We start from the raw sequence: 21,364 nt of genomic DNA, 5'->3' as shown, positions 1-21,364 counted from the left end.
CATATTTTAGAGTGAATTAGGAGAGGGAATGCCATGGATATCAGATGCAAACTGGGATGGCAATCATTAAAACAAAGGTATTTTTTCTCTCGAAATTTCAATCAGCTACTTTCCCCTCAGAGTGCGAAAATATTTTGTTGGCACTCACCTACATACAGAGGAATGATCACTGTAATAAAGAGAAATGACAGCTCACACTGAAAGATTTGTGTTTGGTTTTCCCACATGCTGTTGAAGAGTAGCTTAAGGTGATTTGATGAACCCTCTGCCTGGCTCTTATTGTGAACCGCAGAGTAACGATGAAGATGTAGAGCAGTTGTATTGTGTGATATGAGAGTGTAGTGACAGACAGATGCATTGTAGCAGCAGTACTTAGATGGCATCTAGTGACTGGCTGCTTTAGTGTTACATGTTTTGTTGCATTGATGAATGCAGGTTAAGCTTCAGGCTTCTGCCATGTGCACAGTGGTGTTGAGACAACTGAAGCAAAAGCTGTAGTATCTCTGGTGCCTATAGTGCCTGATGTTGCAGCAATTTCTTTCCACTGCGGTCAGTTGACATTTCCCTGAGTGTGAATGGCGAATGGTGGCCAGATGTAAATCTCTGGGTGAAAGGCAAAAGTTGGCACTGGCCACGTGGCTGACTCATTACACTTCAAAAACAGGACTGAGTTTTTGCCACATCTGAAAGTACATCTGAGACAACACAGGATCTGTTGGGACTGGGGCTATTCTTCCTGAGAGGTCTGAACAAGCACATATGGTGGTTTTGCTGGCCACTAGGAACTCCAACATTAGCAAACTAGCAGGCAGGCCTCAAAGAAAAACCAGTGTCCACTCCATACGCTTGCTAGGGAGTCTCATCTGGGACATGCAGGAAAACCTAACAATGGGTATTTAGCACACTGGATGCAGCCGGCTGCAAATTCTGTCTCATGTTGGCGTGACTGATATCTGCCGCCAGCTTTCTCAGGGGCCATGTTCAGCTTATACAAGTGGCTGACTGCATTGGTGAAAACAGATAGCCTCATACGTGGATTGGAGCTCAGCTACCATTTTGCAGCATTGTTCCCTGAGGTTATTGCAGTCCTTTAAATGGCCTTCAGCCAAAGGCTCAGACAAGTTTGTGACAATCTTGGATGCAGATTTTTTGACATCCACTGTCAAGGATTGTAGGAACACAATAGGTCAAGTGTGCACCAGACAAAGGAATTATCTACAAGTGTACAGAATATGTGTAGTATGCTCATGCAGGTTTTTTAGGGTAGATAAATCCCTGCAAAGACCCAATAATAGGAGTTCTGGTTTCAGGGAGAGAAGAATATCAGCCCAATTAAGAGTAACATATGTTACCACCTATGGAGTTGAGTGGGTAATATGTCTGACTGCCATATGGAGGACAAGGTTCAATTCCTGGTACCATTTTTTTTAATGGATGGATTGAAAGAGGTCCAGTCAGCCTTGTGAAGTGAACTAAGGAGCTACTTGAATGAGAAGTAGTGGCTCCAAGGTTTGAAAAGCCAACAACAGTTGAGAGAGCAGTGGGCTGGTCTCGCACCCCTTTACACTGCATCCAAATGGTGCTGTATGCCAGAGGATGACACAATGGCCAGTCAGCATCGCATGTCCTCTTGGCCATTCTGCAGAACTAAAAAGTTAAAACATGGCTGCAGGAGAAAGACAATATCAATACAGTATTAGTTAACTGCAGGAGTGTCCTTGAATATCTCCCAGAGCTTGGGCTCTTTATAAATGGTAATAATACCCTATAGACCAGAGACAGAAATCTGGCTGAAACCGAATGTTGAAAGCAACAAAATTCTAAATTATAATTCAAATATAGATAACAAAGCTAGACTAAATGCCAGTGGTGGAGAAAATTTATAGGCATAAACAAAACAACACTACCTAGTGAGGTTAGTATAGAATATGAATGTGGAATAATTTGGGTAAAGATTAAGTGTTAATGGTAATCAGAAACTTTGAATAGACTCCCTGCCTCCAGAGCAGCAGTGGATCCTTTACTGGTCACATTATTGTATTAGGCGGAGATGTCAACAGCTGTACACTGGAGACTATAGTGAAGGGCTGGTAGTGGGGGCATGGAATCATGTAAATTGTTCTGAATGCCTTATCTAAAAATTATCTCCTGGTTACAAACAGGTCCAAACTTCTCGACTCATTTAACACAGAGCAGCGAATCAGCAACCACAATGAATCACTAACCTCATGTGTAAACAGGGGTGTAAAGAAAGGTGCTGTGATCAATAAGTGCAACAAGAAATACACTTTACATTACATGAGCAGTCAACATAAAACATTCCTGTCAGTGACTGAAAATGCTGAGAAAAAGTATTGGACAATATGCCTTAAACAGGTATGTACCATGCAAAATTTTGAGGAACAGGAAAGACACACCACAGTTCAACAGCCATCTTAGAAAGCATCTCTGAAAGCAAAGAGAAATTTACTGCAGGTTTACATGCTGCCAAAACCTTGTCAACAAATAAAATATAAACAAAGCAAAAATTAGCATAAGGGCAGCCACATATGAAGGTTTCAAAAGTAAAATGATACCCATCTGACAGTAAATCCTAAAAAGTTTTGGTCTAATTTTACATCAGTTAATGGATGAAAGCCATCTGTCTAGACACTTAGTGACCATAAATGCATCAAAATGGGGGATCTTAAATTTCCTCACTGATGACGACAATACCATGGTTCCCTCTTTCATTTGTAGCATGAACATCAAATCAGCAGATGTCTAAATAAGTAACCACAAAACAGAATCCCAAGTAAAATCACTCAAAAGAGAAGATGCCCTACAGAGAATATGCACAAGAACGTACATCTCTTCTGATAGCATTCTATCGAAGGTCACTGCAGCAACAAAAGGTCCTACAGATTGGAAAAAAGTGCAGGTCATTCCTGTTTTCAAGAAGGATCACTGAACAGATGCACAAAACTACAGGCTTATATCACTGACATCAGATGCTTGTAGAATTTTAGCACACATTTTATTCTCACATATTATGACCTTTTTGGAGACAGAACATCTCCTCTGTAGGAATCAACATGGATCCCACAAATAATGATTGTGTAAGACCCAGAAGGCAGTAGATACCAGAACACAGGCTGATGCCATGTTCCATGCCTTCCAAAAAGGCATTCAATGCAGTTTCTCACTGTCGCCTACAAAATAAAAAAAGCTCTTACCAGACAGAACACAGAATATCATTTTTAATGGTTGAAAATCTTCAAACTCACAAGAAACTGAAGGTGTACCCTGATGGAGCATTGTAGTACCATTAATATTCACTATATACAAATATAACCCAGTGGATAGCACCTGCAGCTCCTTGAGGTTGTTCATTACCCTCAACATAAACAAATGTAATATATTATGCATAAATTGGCAGAAAGACCCAATCTTGTATGATTATACGACTGCTAAGAAAGCACTGTGGTGAGCTTCAGCCCACAAGTGGACTACAATTGGATGCAACTGACTGGCGTGAATAGGATTATTGTGATGATTGGCGTCTTATGGCATGACAGTTATTGAACACTTATCTTCTTTCTCTGCATTAGTGGACAACTGTCTGTTCTTTTGTAGGGCACTTTATTTGGAGAAGGAGATGGTAGTACCTGCACTGGTCAGATGCCGGATTCCAGAATGAGATTTTCACTCTGCAGCGGAGTGTGCGCTAATATGAAACTTCCTGGCAGATTAAAACTGTGTGCCCGACCGAGACTCGAACTCGGGACCTTCGCAGGAGAGCTTCTGTAAAGTTTGGAAGGTAGGAGACGAGGTACTGGCAGAAGTAAAGCTGTGAGTACCGGGTGTGAGTCGTGCTTCGGTAGCTAAGACGGTAGAGCACTTGCCCGCAGAAGGCAAAGGTCCCAAGTTTGAATCTCGGTCGGGCACACAGTTTTAATCTGCCAGGAAGTTTCAGATGCCGGATTGTTGTTTTCGTGGCAGTGGTGGAAGTCTGAGTTGGCAAAGTCCATTCTTCATGGCATTTTCTACCGGTAGTGTAGTTTGGTGGCAAAGATCAATACTAAATCTCTTCTTCAACACTCTCTGTCACCTCCTGATGCATCAGGTCGACATTCGATGCTGCTATCTCTTGTGTACTCGGTCTGACATGTCTGTTTGCTTACAGTGCTGTATCTCTGCTATTACTATCTGGCATATAAAAAAGGTGAGCTCATGGTGGTCTTCCACATCTGCTATAAGGACCATATTCACAAGTCGGTCATACCTTTTTTGTCTGACTTTTTTTGTGTTGCCTTTGCTGGCACCACTTGATGACTTCCTCTGTTGTTGTGACATATTTGCCAAAAGACCTTGGTACATGACTTCTGTGACTCTTTTTATCAACTACGAGATTTTGTCAGATTCTGTCATGTGAAAATCCATGATGTGGCATTGGGCCAAAACCTTCTGTATGTATGATTGTGTCATTCCATGACAGAGCCCTGGTCTTCAATTGTTCTTCTGAAAAGTGGACTTGCTGTGAACTGCTGCCAAATGTTTTCTTCAAATCAGCCTGGAATTTATCCCTGCCACTGAGCTTCTTTTCATTTTTCTCAAACCTGTGCCAGGCTGTGCCATCCAAGTAGAAGTACACATCTGCCATATCCACCATGCCATTTCATTTGCTGTATTTTGTGACTTGGTCAAATCCTTTCAGCCATTTCATTGGCTCCTGACCACCATCTCTGGAAAATGCTGATGGACACTGGTTTTTCAGCTGACTTACTGCTGCTTTTGTATCCATCTGCTCCTCAATATATGCATCTTAAGAATGATGTACTGTTTGCAATGGCTCTTATGTTGCCTAACTGGAGCCATGATCACATAGGTGTTAAGAAGTATTCTGCATCTCCACAAAACAATGTCAGGTCAGAACCACAATCAAGTCCAAATCTGAGAGCCGAGTTGTCAGAGAAATAGAATGATTAGAACTGAAAGCACTTTTATTACTGACACCAATGTAAGGTCATTACATAACTGACCTCATGGACAAAAAGTGCACATATTTATACAAACATAAAATATTCTAGAACACTGGTATGTATACAAACATTGAATATTCAAGAATATACAAACATTACAAACATATGAGGCTTCAAGAATCTTCCAGAAATGATAAATATGAAATATAAAAATAATGCTGATGGTCAGGTTTGAACCAGTGATCTGCAGCATGCTAGCCAGTGACTCTAACCACTGCACCAAACTAGATGCACCAGACCATGTAGCAACATGAGTGAGATTTTCACTCTGCAGTGGAATGAGGGTGGGTCGTGAAAGGCAAAGGTCCTGAGTTCGAGTATCAGTCCAGCACACAGTTTTAATCTGCCAGGAAGTTTCATGTAGCAACATATCTCGAGAAAAGACCATATCGAGAAAACAGAGTATTGAGCTCACATGGATTCTTACCAACAATCCTTCCTTCACACCCTTCCTTCGCAGTGACAGTTGTAAACAGAATACTCTCCACTGCACATGATGAGATGGCTTGTGGTGAGTAGTTGTAGACTTAGAGATGTATGAGTATTAGAGTAGGATCATGTGGCTTTGATACAGATGAATTTCTAACATTGTACTCACACCAGTGGCAGGAGCTTCAATAGGATGATGTCTCCTCTGTTTATTTGACTATCCCCTCTATCTATGCTGGGACATTGTATAACCATTATAGAGATTGACAAAATAAAATTAAGTAGGAAATTACAAAAAGAACAAAATCAGTCAAGACCAAATGCTGACAACAGATAAATTTCTGTCTGGATTGTCTCTTATGCAATTGCTAGGAACAAACTGTGGATTTGATTCAGAAAGAGTCTATAACAGAAATGTAAAAATTTTCTAATAACTTACTTCAGCCATTCCTCCTTCAAGGCTGTTAGCTGATACTGGACAACAGTATCACTTAGTTTTGTATTTTCCAGGGCCTTTTCAATTTTTATGAGCACAGTTGGGCCTGTATAAATGAAAAGTATAATTAGAGATAATGTTCTCCCTAACAAAATGTTATGTAACATATTTAATATTATTTCTTGTTGTCTCTATGCTCCATGCATCAGTCCGCTATAGATGACTGGTTGCTTTTCCTTAATTTATGTATTGCTCCATCCAGGAATTTTCATTATTGTTATACATTATATTCAGTATAAGAAATGTTTGTAGTATTAAAGGACTGGTCCAATGTCTGTTGTACTCAGTACAACACTAGATTTATAGGCATATAAAATAAATAACTAATGGTATCAGATAACACAACTACTCACCATATAAAACAAGCATTGAGCAGTATATGGGCACATCAACAGGGTGTTGACTGTAACTCAGCTTTAGAGCTTGCATTATTTCTGAGAGAACACACATACAGACGGCTACTCTCTTTCCCAACGCTGAAGCATGACTGGGTATTATTAATTATTACTCAACAGAGACTAGGAATTGCTGTGCGATTTTTTCAACTACTGCCCAATCTCATAATGTTGTTAAATCTCAAAATAACATTGAAATTTTATACACCTGTATAGTATGTAGTTCAGCAAGTAACAAACTTCTCCTGCCTAATTGTTTCAATCCACAACATACAGAAGCATTCCTTACACATTACATCCACAGAGATTATTTGTTGAATTTATTGCAATTCTGTATGTAAGACATACTGCTCACTCTTTTTGTTTGCCAAATCCATAATTATATGCATAAAGGGTGTTAACAACAGTCCGACATCACAAGCCATGAGTGGCTATTAAAATTTTATCATGTTTTTATAGTATGTGACAATGCCAATCATGACTACAGACTTTATTTGCCTCTTTTATGAACTTCAATGAGACAGTTAAATCTAATGATGATCATTATGATTGAAACCAGTTACTGTATAAAACAAATATTTGCAATGAGAGACCGTTTTGGTTTCTACATATTGTCTTACACTGGATCACTGTTATCTTCAAGATGATCACGTCACTCCTCATCACAGTGTGTTCTGGCTTGAGTATAACCATGTAACATCTAGAAGGCATGAAAGCAATGTGGACTTCTAAAACTGGAATGCCAATCAATAATCAGACTACTCTACTGGAAGCGTTTCATGTGGAAATAAAAACTACGAATGAAAGTAAGTGACTTCTGTTGTTAGGTATTGTCAAAAACGCCAAGCACAAAAGATTACAGAACCCCCCCCCCCCTTCTTTTTTAAATATATAAATTAGCATACACATTCAGTATCTCAGTATCTGCTATGAGCATATTTTGGATAATGTGGTAGTGAGTATAGAGAAATGATGACTCATGTTCAAAGGCATAACTAGGGCAGCACAAGATTTTGCTTTGCCCCTCTTCACATCTGCAAACCCACTTTTTGCCTAACGCTAAGCCCGCCCTCCCTCAAACTTTGTTATTTTGCTATGTATGAATAAATTAATAAAACAGACTAACATTGTCTTGAGTGAATGTTAAGTGTTCTATGCAAGAGTAATTTTAAATCAGGAAGTTTTTGGTTATCTGTTCCACCAAGAAGTCACCAAACTTTCAATTTCACTCGCCAAACCACCTAAACTTGTGCATTGTTGCAAAAATCCAGTGAGCTGATGCTTAAATATTATTATGGTTTTACCATAAAAAATTGTTAGTTATTGTGCTCTGTGGTAACATCATTATCAGCATCTTGAACAGTTTCCAGGGCCAGGCTGGGTTTGTTTGGTACATAAGCCTTGCCATCTAGTCCTGTTTTCCCATCATCTTTCTGTGTTCACTCTAGTTCAATCCTTGTCTCTTTTCCCATCATCTTTCTGTTTTCACTCTGGTTCAATCCTTGTCTCTTTTTCTGTCACACTCCTCCATACCTTTCAGTCTTCTGTCCCTTGATCTCCCTCTTGATTGTTTCTCTTGAATCACCATCTCATGTATCTTCTTGGGAATGCTCTTGTTTACCATTCTCTTAAAGTGTCCATACCATGTTAGCTTTGATTTTTCTTTTCTGCTTTGCAAGAATTCCTTTTTCACAGTTTCTCTTACTCTTTCATTTCTCATCCTGTCTCTCCTTGTTAGTCCTATCCTACTTCTTAGGAACTTGATTTCACCTAACTGTAACGTGGTTACATTTCTTTTCTTCATTTTTGTGGTAACAGGCAACCTTAATGTTAAAGTTATGTTACTGCAGGAAAAGAGGAACACAGTACAATTTACCTGTTAAAATCAGTTTGTCAAACAATTTAAAATGTAGAATGTACACCAAAAACTCAAAATTTTCTGCAATAAATTATTATTTATTGTCTCTAGGTAAATGTATATTTTTCAACATAAAAACTTGGGAGGTCTTGTGCTACATCTTAAATATATTCAGACACTACACAGGAACAAAAATGAAAACTGTAATCAAAAGGAAACTTGCCTTGAGAGTAAAAATGAATTTGCCTCAGACTACAATTGAACTATCTCAATGATCAATTTCAAGGCCATTAGCCTCATCTTCAGATGTACCCATTCGCATATAGGAACTACCATAAGCCAGTGCATCCATAATGCATTGGGGGCATTACTTATAGGTAATGTGTTACAAATTCCTTGATCTATTCCAGTTGTGAGATGAGTTAATGCCCTTATGCTTAAGTCAAAATGAAGGTAAAATTACAATTCCAAATAGTGATAGGCAATAAACATTTATACAATGATATTATCCAATTTAGAGTATCACCTACCAGTTTTGTCAATTAGTTAATACCTTAAATTAAGAAACATTTGCCAGAAGAGAGAGGGGGGACAGAGAGAGACAGAGACAGAGAGAGAGAGAGAGAGAGAGAGAGAGAGAGAGAGAGAGAGAGAGAGAGTCACTCCAATGTTGTTGCAGTTTTTTCAGCATCGGGGAAAAAGTCAAAACCTTGTGATTAAACAGGGTAACAAAAGGGTAGAAATATTATAAGATATGGTTCTATGCCACATGGGCTGGATGGACATAACCTAAAATTTGGTATGAAGTTCTCCTATCAAGATGTAGTAGGATGAATAACACTTACTAAAATTGTTACATTCAGGCATTTGTATGAGTTGTCTGATTCCAATTGTGACTGATTGATGTTGTTTGTAGTCAAAGACTACCACTTTTCTGTATTTTGGGAAGTGTGCCATTTTAAGTTTTTGAACATTTGAACAAGTTGCTGATTTTTGCAACACTTTGAAATGTTGTCAAGACCCGATTTGATGTTTGTACAGCTGTGCGGAAAAGGTCTGAGGCTATTATTAATACTGCCTGCCATGTCATTAACATACAATATGCACAACAAGGGTCTCAACACATTTCTCTGGGACTAACCTGAAGTTACATCTAAATCTATTGGTGATTCTAACATGCACTCATTCTTCCTACTATGAAATTCTCAATTCAGTCAGAAATTTAGTTTGACGCCCCATGTAATGATACTTTTGTTAATAAATACATTAAATAATTTACAGAAGTCAAAAACTAAACTGCATCCGCTTGATTGCATTTTTCTTGTAAGAAACATGTAAGTTTGATTTCTTATTACTGTCTACCCTCCTCCCCTTTACAGAATCCATGATGGTTGGCATGGAGGAGGTCAATCAATTGCAGATAACAGACTAACAAATGTAGGCTGTCATCACCAGTGTTTGCATACTTTTATTGCTGATATTTGCCTTATGGGCATAAGGTGAAAGGATACGGCATAACTCTCTACTTATTGTCTCATCTTTCAATGCTTGAGATATCATCAGAGGCTTTAACAACTGAGAAAGCAGTTATAAACTCAAACAAGCTCAGCAAGCGCAACTGCTTATCTGTATCCAAGCAACAAATGGTTCATGACATCATCAGACTCTTGTCTAAAACCATGGAGTCACACCGACATATACTACAAAGGTTGAAATGGTAAAGAGTTGTGCTGTTTGTTTTATTTAGCAGAAAGGCCCACAACTTGTCTAATTGCAGTCCTTCTTCTTCTTTTCTCTTGAATTTTTTTTTTGCGATTTTGAATTTCTACAGCCTCTGTGTACAACGAAGCATAGTAACTATTAGATCCTGCTAAAAACACAGTGTCAGAGAAACGAATTTGGTGGTTTCCAGTCCTAGTGCATGATCTGCTACTGTTGATTTATGTCTTGCCCAGACAATAATTGCTTACATTCCTTAAGGCTGGTGTTAATGCTTCTTTTTGTAATTCCTATGTACACTTGGCCGCCAAGTGCAAGAGATTTTATATACTCCTGCGGTAGCAAGCAGCAGGCGTAGGTCCTTTGCAGTGTTCAAATATTCATGCACCTTTTACGTTGGGTTAAACATGGTATCAGTACCATATGTTCTAAGTACTTTACTGATGTGATCTGTGACAGGTTTTACAAATGGAAGGAAAATTTTCCCTTTATTTGGTTCTTTTTTCATTAGAAGTTCTACACTTTTTAGGATGTAGATGCCCTATTTATCTCTTTGTCAGGGTAGCCTTTTCTTCTGAAGGCCATTCTTAAATTATTGAGCTCATCCTCCAAGTATTGTGGTTCACAGATTCTTCTAGCCTAGTCCACCAATGTTCTAATCACTCCTCTTTTCTGTCTGGGATGGCGATTGGAATTTCTGTGCAAGTATCAATCAGTATGAGTGGGCTTTCTGTAGACTTTATGCTCCAAAGTTCCATCAGGTTTTCTACGTACCTATACATCTAAAAATGAAATCTGATCTTCTTTCTCTTTTCCATAGTGAAATTTACATTAGAATTAATATTATTCAGAAACTTAAGAAATTCAGATAGTTCTTTTTCTCTTTGAGTCCACATAATGAAAGTATCATCCATGAAAAGGCAACATAAGGGTTCCTTCTTTGCCATCTGAAGGGATGCTGCTTCATATTTTTCCACATAAAAATTCATTAAACTGCAATAAGTAGGTTCCCCGTAGGCACACCATCACTTTGCTCATAAATTTGTTGTCCCAGTGAAAGGAAGTCAGCATGAGACAACATTAACAGATCTGTCATACCCATTGCAATAATACTTTCGAACTGTGACATCACCTCATTTACAGGAACTGTTGTAAATACAGAAACAACATAAAAACTGACCGTAATATTACTTCAACTCAGCCTGAAGGATTTTAATTTTCAGTAAAATTACCAGAATCTTTAATGTGTGTCAATTTTTCCTATAAATGGCTACAGGAGAGTGGCTAAGTGTCTGGTAATCCGACAGGTCAGACAATCAATGGCACTAACAACAGGTCTCAGTGAAATGGCCTGTTTGTGAATTTTTTGTATGCCGTACAATCTTGGTACCAATGCTTCTGATCTGATAAGACCCATCTTGTCGATGGGAAAAACTTAAGAGGCCTTCATTAGCTTATTCGTTATACTAAGAAGAGAAGTGGTGAGATCTTCCTTGAATTTTCTGTATCTTCCTGGTTTTAATAAGTCCAAAATTTTATCTACTCGAACAATTAGAATGTCTTCATTAGTATCTAAATCTCAGTGATAACAGCAGTGCTACAGTGGTATTAGTAGTGTGTTCATCCACCACGAACATAAAATCTTTATCCAACTTTATTCAACTCTCAAGCCTCACAACGAAGACACCCTATTCCTTGTACAGGTCTGATTCTTCCTGAAGAGGCTTGGCCGCTAACGCCCTGTCTTTCTTCACATAATTTGTCACATATAGTTTTCAGATCTAGTGCAGAATAGTTGAAGTTCATTGAAGGACTTTGGAGCCCTTTATGAATTCTGCCCACAGAGGTAATAGTTTGGTCCCAGAATCACAGCAGTTACGAAATCTTTACAGTCTCTTCCTGATGGGATGCACATAAATCTATTCAGACTCTCTAGCTAGTCTCAGATACACAGTTGAGGACCATAGGCATGGCTCCTTTAGGTGTCTTTTAGTATAATGCCAATTCAAGAAAAGAAAATGCAGAATTATTTTGTAGTTCCAAAGAATAAACCATCATTGCATTTTGCCCAGAAATTTCTTAGAACCAGACATCACTGCGGCACTGTCGTAACAATGTCATCTACGATGTCAAATACAATTCTGCCCTTTTCCAGCTGGTCTAAGATATCTTTCATAAGGTTTTTGTCATCTTTATGGTTTATTTTGATGAAAAGACTTATGAAGATGTCACAGTTTTATCTACAAAATCTTTACATATTATGGTTAAAATGATATTTTAGGCTCAATGTTTTTCATGTACAATGATGGGTGAACAGGTCTCTCTTACTTTGTAGCTAATGACAGACTATTACATACATGTGTCTTGCTTTTACATTAGAAGTCGATGGAATGACAGTTCCAATACTGATTCTTTAGTTGGTTTTCCCCATTTGCATTCTTGCACACATCTTTTTGCTCCTAGACCTCCATGGCACTGCCGAATCATGATGTCCAAAGAACAAGCGCTAAGCCACAGCAGTATGAGAGGTTTATTCACTATCGCACTTCGCCAATGTCTGGAGCTGGCAAGAGAGCTAGCACAGTGTGACATCCTACAATTGACAACTGTCCAAACTACATTTTCACTTCTAACAAACATCTTTCATTGGCCTAGGTGGAAAAAAGTGGAACATGTTACTTCCAAGAAGCTCACATTAGACATCACCAGTTATCTTTGTGGTGGCATGAGGAATAAACTGGGGCTGTACTTTTGTATCTTCCTTAGTAAAGGAACATTTTCCTTAGTAAAGAAACATTTGAAAACAGGACTCAGTATTTCTGCTTTTGCTGCAATAATCTCATTTTCAGTTTCTGAGTCCTCTATTAAGGAATTCTATACATTATCAAACGATATGTCAATTTTCACAATGTTTGTTTTACCAAATGTCTGGCTGTGTACAGTGCTGGATGACATTTATGTCTAGCATAGATCATCTTTGAGAGAAATTTTGACTAACTAAAAGTATGACAAGGTAGTGGACCTTGTTTGTGTTAATTTTTCACCGCATATGTTTAGTGAAAGATACATTTATTACAATTCATCTCACCGTATCATGAGTTTCCACAACCACGGTAACTATGATCAAGGATAAAAACAAAACAACACTGAGAATTACCAAAATAGTGATGGTGACACATCTTTCCCAGTCACATACACTCATGTTCATAAAAAACAAATCATGTTGAATGACTAGAGATACGGCATTCATAATCACAGGACACATACATTAGTATGTTCGGCAGAAATGATTAGTATTTCAGTCACCCTAGTTCAGCATGCCTAGTAGGTAGAGGGTCCGCCATGGGCCCTGGTAACACGCGATGATAATGCATGAGAGGCACAAATAGTGTGATGTGGTATAGCCATCCACGTGGTACCAAAGTTCATCTGTGGCACCTGCCATTGGGTCACAGCACTGGACCTATCATTTGACTGTATCCCATACATTTTCAATTGGTGACATGTCTGGTGATGTGGCAGGTCAGGGCAAAAGACTGACATCCTGTGACATCAATATGTGGTTGTGCACTGACTTGCTGAAAAATTGTGTCTGGGGTGTTGTGCAGAAGCGGTATGGCTACGGCTTGCGGGACACCATTCACACAGGTCACACGGGTTACAGCACCCTGTGCATACACCAACTGTGATTTGTGGTTGTACCCAATAGTACCCCACACCATAAGGCCTCGAGTTGGTGCTGTATGTCTTGTGTGAATGCAGTCACTGTGATACCGCTCCCTATGTCTGTGGTGAACCAAAATGTGGCCATCATTTTCACATAAACAGAACCTGGGTTCATCCAAAAACACTATCTGTTTACAGCGACGTCGTTACACATACAATGCTACCTAGCATGTTTCTGCACATCTGTCAATGGTAAGCAGAGAAGTGGATGACACACACATAACCAGTGCTGTAATAAACAGTGACAGACTGTCACCCCTGATAGTGTACGACATGTTACACTGTTCCACTGTTGCTCCAGAGCTGAGCAAGATGCCGATATGTCTTGCGATGCCATTCAGATGAAGTGTCGATCTTCTAAGAGTAGGAGAGGGGGGAGGGGGTTGGGGTTGGATGGTGCAACCTGAACCATCTCATCATGTTCTACGGCTTTCCGTGAACCATTCTGCACACGCCAATTGCATTGCAGAAACACTTGCTCCGACATGAGCAGCAGTTTCCCAAATGGATGCATCACAATCTCTCATGCCAGTAATGCACCCTATTTCAAGTTCGCCGATTCGACAGTACAGTTCGCACAAATGTCTCTGAGGCATCCTCCACATCTGCTCAATTCACACTGATTCATTGCCTTGGTCTAGAGCAACAACGAGAGCCACAGGCACATTTTACCAGTGGTTGATGTTGCACCACGATATCGATGTAGACCCTGAACCCACGGGCCAACATTATTCAAATGCTAAGCATTTCTGCATAACATACCAATAGAAATGTCCTGTGAATGTGAAAATGCTACCCTAGTCATTCAAGATGTTCTGTTTTTTCTCTCTCTCCTGAACACAATGTTTTGTGTAGGATGAGGTTCAGAAGAAATTGATACTCTATGCATAACATACAAGCGGGAGAGCAATGAAGTAATAAAAAAATCTAAGTTCACTGGTTCTTCCATAGACAATGAGTGCTATGTGATATTTTGATAAACTGTCTGTCATTACAGAACAAAGTAGAAGAGAATATATTTTTGCATACTTGTGCCTTCTCTTGTAGTGTGAGGGTGAAGTAACTCAAACAAGTTTCACTGTTTATCCACAGAAAGTTGATGTGATCATCACGTTCTGAGTGTAGCAATTCCTTTAACAGGTTTTCATGTGTATATTATCTCTATCCACTTCAACGATTCACTAGGCCAGTATCTTGTTTACTTATTCTTCTTTAAGCACAGTGCCAAAGTCAATGCCAGATATTCTTCATCTGCACTTCTAGCCATTCTCATTAATGTGAAAATACAGAGTACATGAGAAGTGTCTGCTTCAAAACCAAGGTTAAATTGACAAGCTTTGTTGGTACATGCTGTCTGACACATCGATGGCAAGGTAAGAGAGAATTTGGTAAACAAGCTATTAAAGGTTTCATTGACCATTCAAAGAAATTTGATGTAATCATCAGGTTCTGAGAGTAATATTTCCTTTAACAGAGTTTCATTGGTAAATCTCTCTCTCATTTTAAGCAATTCCCTAAATCAGTGTCTTGTTTTCTTCTTCTTCTTCTTCTTCTTTAAACACAGTGCAAAAAGCCAGAACAACTTTGCCTGCATATGTGGCCATTCTCACTACTGTCAGAATATTCATGAACACAAACAACATCTGCATCAAAGTGAAGTTAAACTGACAAAGTTTGTTTGTATGTGTAAGTGTGTGTTTGACAAATCTGCAGCTAGACAAGGGCGAATTTGACAAACACATTTGCTAACTTATGGGGGCCTTTAGTGTCTAGACACTAAGTAACAATATCAATCCTGCCCACATCTCAGTGCTGGTTTTCTATGGCTTAACTTGTTTTGAAATTAGAGAGGCATCAACTTTTAAGCTTTATTATATGCAATTTATATCAATGTAATATTACACTTTTTCTTTTTTACAGAATAATGTGAATATATCCATTGGACTTACACTTCATTGGCAGAGTCCCTCCCCAGGTCAGCTTGTACTGAGGCGGGTTCGTTGGGAGAATGTCCACACGTAATACAGTATAACTTGGTTGTGGTGCTGCTACCCATGAATCAAGGCCAAGTAAATTGCAATGAGTGGGATCCAAATACTCCTCAGAGTGAAGAACAGCTCTGCAACATGTCTGCGGTATAAGGACCTGCAGAAGTATCACACATACAGCGAACATTTTATCACTGGAGGTAGTAATGCAAAATAGAAACAAAAAGGAAATATGTGCAATAAAGAAACTGTCAGTTACAATGTCACTACCACCTGTTTGAAATAATTCTCTCTTCCCAGTTCTTTTAATTTTTAGAGATATATGAAGTTATTTTCATTATACTACTTTTTGTTCCATAGACAAGGTATATGACAGTGTACATGGAACGTGACACTTCTTTAAGACTGTATTCACAATGCTTCAGTATATATGATTTTATAGTGACATTTCAAAATTAATGTTACAAATAAAGGTATCACAAAGTTTGACAATACAAACAAATTCAGTTGACCATATAAAACACTATTTCTTTACAGCCAAGTGTTCAACCTCACAACATTAGCTACCATGAAGAAACATCATTCATTTTAAAGTTCTTTTGAGAGCTGATACATTTAGAAAATTATAAAACAGTTTTGAGTCAGTATAACTCACATCTAGTGAGCCACTAGCAGTTCAAGAAAGGTCATTTTACCTGCTTGTGTAGTAGTTTGAAACTTTCAGATATCGCTGATTTATCCATAATGCAGTTCATATGGTTATGGCAGTCACCTTAATATCTCATGCACTCAAGTTGCTAACAAAATATACAGAATAATGCAAAAGAAAACTGAAGATAAACAATGGAAAGTACTGGTTGGGACACCAACAATTATGAAAAGGATAGATTGCTACTCACTGTTAAGATGATACATTCAGTTGCAGACACACACAATGAAAAGACTATTACACACTGAGCTTTTGGCCAGAGCTTGTATCAGAAAAGAAAGGAAAATGCACACACATTCATACACGCACACACGAATGATATCTGCCTGCTCTAGCCAGACTGCAACTGTTGTGTTGAACAAAAGCAGCACTTGGAAGTGGGGCAGTGAAGAGGGAGGGATAGCAGTGTGTGGGTGGAATAAGAGAAGAGCACTGACTGGCAGAGTGAGCAGGGACTAGAAGACAGCAGGACAAGGCTGCCAGGTGCAGAGTCTGAAGGCTGTGGGGAAGGGGGGGGGGGGGGAAGGGGGGAGCAGAAAAGAAGAAAAGCAGAGAGGGGACAAGACTGCTGGGTGTGTTGACAGAGAGCAGAGCACAGTAAGGGTGGGGAACACCTATTGGGAGTAACTGAAAGGACAGAGGGGCAGAAACTGTTGGGTGGGACATTTGGTTATTGCAGGTTGAGGCCAGAATAATTTCGGGAGTGTAGAATGTAAGGGTAACTCCTTTCTGCACCATCCAGAAAAGTAGCCATTGAAATCAAGCATGATTTGTTCAGCTGGATATAGTGCCACAGGGTGGTACACTTTGCTCTTGGCCACAGTCTGGCAGAGGCCATTCATTTTGGTGGACAGCTGGTAGGTAGTCAAACCAATATAAAAAGCTGTGCAATTATTGCAGCACAGATGGTATATGACACGGCTGCTTTAACAGGTAGCCCGGCCTGTGATGAGGTAGGATAAGTCTATGACAGTACCGGATTAGGAAGTGCTGGGCGGGTGGATTGGGCAGGTCTTGCAACTGCGTCTTCCACAGGAATATGATCCCTGTGGCAAGGGGCTGGGGTTCAGAGTGGCATACGAATGAACTAGGATGTTATAGAGGTTGGGTGGGTGGCAGAACACCACTTTAAGAAATGAATCTTAGGTAGAATGTCTCTCATTTTAGGGAATGATGATGGATAATCAAAGCCCTAACGAAGGGTGTTGTTTAGTTGCTTCTGTCTGATGAGGTATTGGATGACGAAGGGGATGCTGATTCTTAGGGGTGGTGGGATGATAGGGGTGTTTGGGGATAAGGCGTGGGAAAACTGTTTGCAGTCTAGATCTGGGGATAGTGCTTGTCTGTAGGCCTTTGTGAAACCCTCGGCATATTGGGAAAAGGAGTTCTGTCACTGCAGGTGCACTGCTCCTGAGAGGCCAGGCTGTATGGGAGGGATCTTTTGGTGTGGAAGGGATGGCAGCTATCAAAATGCAGGTTCTGTTTGTGAGTTTAACATTGACAGAGGTGTGGATGGAGCTGTGAGAGAGGAGGAGGTCAACTTCCAGGAAGGTGGTATGCTGGGTTAAGGAGGACCAGGTGATGTGGATGGGAGAGAAAGTGTTGCAGTTGTGAAGGAATGAGGATAGATTGTCTTGGCCCTGAGTCCAGATCATAAAGATATCATCAGTGAATCAGAGCCAGACCAGGGGTTAAGAGTATTGGTAGACTAGGAAGGTTTCCTCTAAATAGGCCACAAACAGGTCGGAACAAGAGGTTGCCAAGCAAATGACCATGGCTTTGCCACGGATTTGTTTGTACACCTTTGCTTCAAAGGAAAAGTAGTAGTGTGTTAGGGTAAAGTTAATAATGTTGTTGAGGAATGAGGTAGAGGTTTTGGAATCTAAAGGACATTGGTAGAGGTAGTGTCCAATAGCAGCAAGACCATGTGCATGAGGCATTAGGGTGGTTTGAAAAGTTCTCGGAATCACCAAGAGAAGTCAGCGCTAGCAAAACAAGTTGTTCACGTGAAATTCATTGGACTGTTGTCTGTAAACAAGTGCCACATCAGTGCTCTTGGAAGAGAACTGTGGTGGTGATGTGGCTCTGTTGTTGTTCCTGCATAGTGATTTGCAAAGATGGAAAAAATCGAGATTCGAGCAGTGATTAAGTACTTTGTAAAGAAAGGCATGAAAGCAAAGGACATTCATGCCAATTTCCAGAATACAACACTGGGGGACTATGCTCCTTCATATTCAACTGTTGCCAACTGGACAAATGAATTTAAATTTGGTTGGGAGAGCACAGATGATGATCCGTGCAGTGGTAAGCCAAGATGTGTCACTACTCCAAGAACCATTGCAAAAGTGCACAAAATGGTCATGGAGGATCACCAATTGAAAGTGCGTGAAATTGCTCACGCTTGCCAAATGTCATCTGATAGGATATATCAAATTTTAACTGAAGAATTAGAAACAAAAAAATTATCTGTGAATTGGGTGCCACAACTCTTGACGCTGGATCAAAAATGCATGAGAATGGACATATCGGACCAATGTTTGGCCCATTTCAGGAGAAACAAACAATATTTTGTGCACCAGTTTGTGACCACAGATGAAACTTGGGTGCACTAATAAGCCCCGGAGACAAAACAACAGTCAAAGCTGTGGAAACATGCTGATTCTCCGCCCCCAAAGAAGGCATAGACAATTCCTTTGGCAGGAAAGGTCATGGCATCAGTGTTCTGGGATGTGAAAGGGATTCTGTTTATAGATTATCTCCCCACTGGGCAAACAATTACTGGAGAATACTATGCTAACCTCCTGGACAAATTGCAACAAAAGATACGTGAAAAAAGGCCAGGTTTAGCAAGAAAGAAAGTCATCTTCCATCAAGACAATGCACACCCGCACACATGTGCCATCGCTATGGCAAAATTACACAAACTAAAGTATGAACTGTTGCCACACCTGGCTTATTCACCTGACATGGCTCCATCAGACTTCCATCTCTTCCCAAAACTGAAAATTTTTCTTGGTGGACAAAGATTCACTTCAAACGAAGAATTGAGAGCTGGAATTGACAACTATTTTGCAGGCTTGGAGGAAACTCAGTTTTGAGATGGGATCAAGGCACTGGAACATTGATGGATCCAGTGCATTAATCCACAAGGAAACTACATTGAAAACTAAAAACAGTTTCAGTGATGTAAGTACTTTTTTTCTATTCTGTTCCAAGAATTTTTCAAACCATCCTTGTATGTTGGTGTATAGGGAAGTGAATCAACAGTGATGAGTAAGACACAGGAAGGAAACAGTCTGGGGATTGTGCAGAGTCGGTGAAGGAAGTGGTTGGTAACTTTGAGGATAAATTTTGCCCAACCAGTTGGAGCTGGTGTTAGTCAATGAGGGTCAAAATTCTTTCAGTGGGGGCACAATAACTAGCTACAATGAGGCATCTGGGAGTGTTAAATTTGAAGATTTTGGGTGGTATGTAGAAGGTTGGTTTGGGGGGGGGGGTCATAGGGTGTGGTGAGAAATAGATGTAGGGGAGAGGTTCTGGGGAGGGTCTAAGGCTTTAAGCAGAGATTGGAGATGATGTTGGACTTCAGGGATGGGATCACTCTGACAGAATTTACAGGTGGAGCACTTGTCGAAGACTTACTCTCTTCTCCTATTGCCTGAAATGGAAACACTTCTTTGCCATCAATCCCTCCAACTGAGGCCAACCTAATCTCAACATTCAATCCTGTCTATATCAGCTCTTACCACCATCAAACTGTGATCCTCCCCTCCCAGCTAAGCATCCCCTGGTCACCTTCCAAGATTACCTTACCTCCAACTTGGCCTCACCATTATTCCCCATGTCCCTTCTTAAGAACAACAACCTTCCAGCAGAAGAAAGGACAGTCATACACAGCCTCAAAATAGATCCTCACCTAATCATCCTACCTGCAGACAAAGTTTCGATCAATGTCATTTTGAATCACAGTGAATATCTGGTGAGAGGCCTCTGCCAATTGGATGACTCCTCCACCTATAAACTCTGCTACTATGATCCCATCCCAGACGTCTAACATAACTGCCACTTCCTGCTGAAACCTTGGGCCCCTCCCAGAGCCTCTCTCCCGAATCCATTTCCCTCCTCACGCCTATGGCACCCTATACACTCATCTTCTACCTGTTCCCCAAAATCCACAAACCTAACAATCCTGGGTGCCCCATTGTAGATGGTTATTGTGACTCCACTGAATGAATTTCGGCCCTCAATCACATCCAACCAATTGCCCAAAATCTAGCCCCCCCCCCATTTCAAAGATACTAACCACTTCCTTCACTGACTCTCCACCACCCTCATCCCTTTATCTCATGGATCCCTACTCATTACTGTAGACACCACTTCACTATCCACCAACATCCCTCATGCCCATGGCCTTGCCACTACTGAACACTACTGCTCCCAGTGTCCTTGATACTCCAAACCCACTACCTCATTCTTCATGCACCTTACTAACTTTATCCTAACACACAACTACTTCTCCACTGAAGAGAAAGTATACAAACAAATTCGTGGCACAACCATGGGCAATCACATGGCACCCTCCTATGCCAACCTCTTTGGGGGCCATCTAGAGAAAACTTTCCTTGTCTAACAAAACTCTACACCCCTGGTCTGGTTCAGGTTTGCTGATGATATCTTTATGATTTGGACTTGGGGACAAGACATGCTATCCTCATTCTTTCGCAACCTTAACACCTTCACTCCCACCCATTTCACCTGATCCTTCTTAACTCAGCATGTCACCTACATGAAAGTGGACCTCCTTCTCTCTGATGGCTTCATCCACACTTCTGTTGACATTAAACTCACCAACAGTACCTGCATTTTGATAGCTGCCATCCCTTCCACACCAAAAAATCCTTTCCATACAGCCTGCCCACCCGATGACAGCATACCTGCAGTGACAAGAGCTTCCTTGCCCAGAATGCTGATGGTCTTACAAAGGCCTTCAAAAATGGGCACTATCCCCCAGAACTAGTCCACA

General features: G+C 40.2%; 1 protein-coding gene across 3 annotated transcripts in view; it reads right to left on the bottom strand.

The window, feature by feature from the left end:
• Positions 1–21,364, bottom strand: part of LOC126175566 (folliculin) — a 162,279-nt gene that overhangs the window by 20,192 nt on the left and 120,723 nt on the right. For all 3 annotated transcript variants that reach the window (XM_049922423.1, XM_049922422.1, XM_049922424.1), the window contains 2 exons: positions 15,594–15,789; positions 5,890–5,992 (listed from right to left, as the gene is read on the bottom strand). In XM_049922423.1, the coding sequence (XP_049778380.1) occupies positions 5,890–5,992; positions 15,594–15,789 (299 nt within the window). The remainder of the gene's footprint in view (positions 1–5,889; positions 5,993–15,593; positions 15,790–21,364) is intronic.

The sequence above is a fragment of the Schistocerca cancellata genome, chromosome 3 (assembly GCF_023864275.1).
Source record: "Schistocerca cancellata isolate TAMUIC-IGC-003103 chromosome 3, iqSchCanc2.1, whole genome shotgun sequence".
Lineage (NCBI taxonomy): Eukaryota > Metazoa > Arthropoda > Insecta > Orthoptera > Acrididae > Schistocerca > Schistocerca cancellata.
Note: the sequence above shows the minus strand (reverse complement) of the source record. Positions and strands in the feature narration are given on the sequence as shown.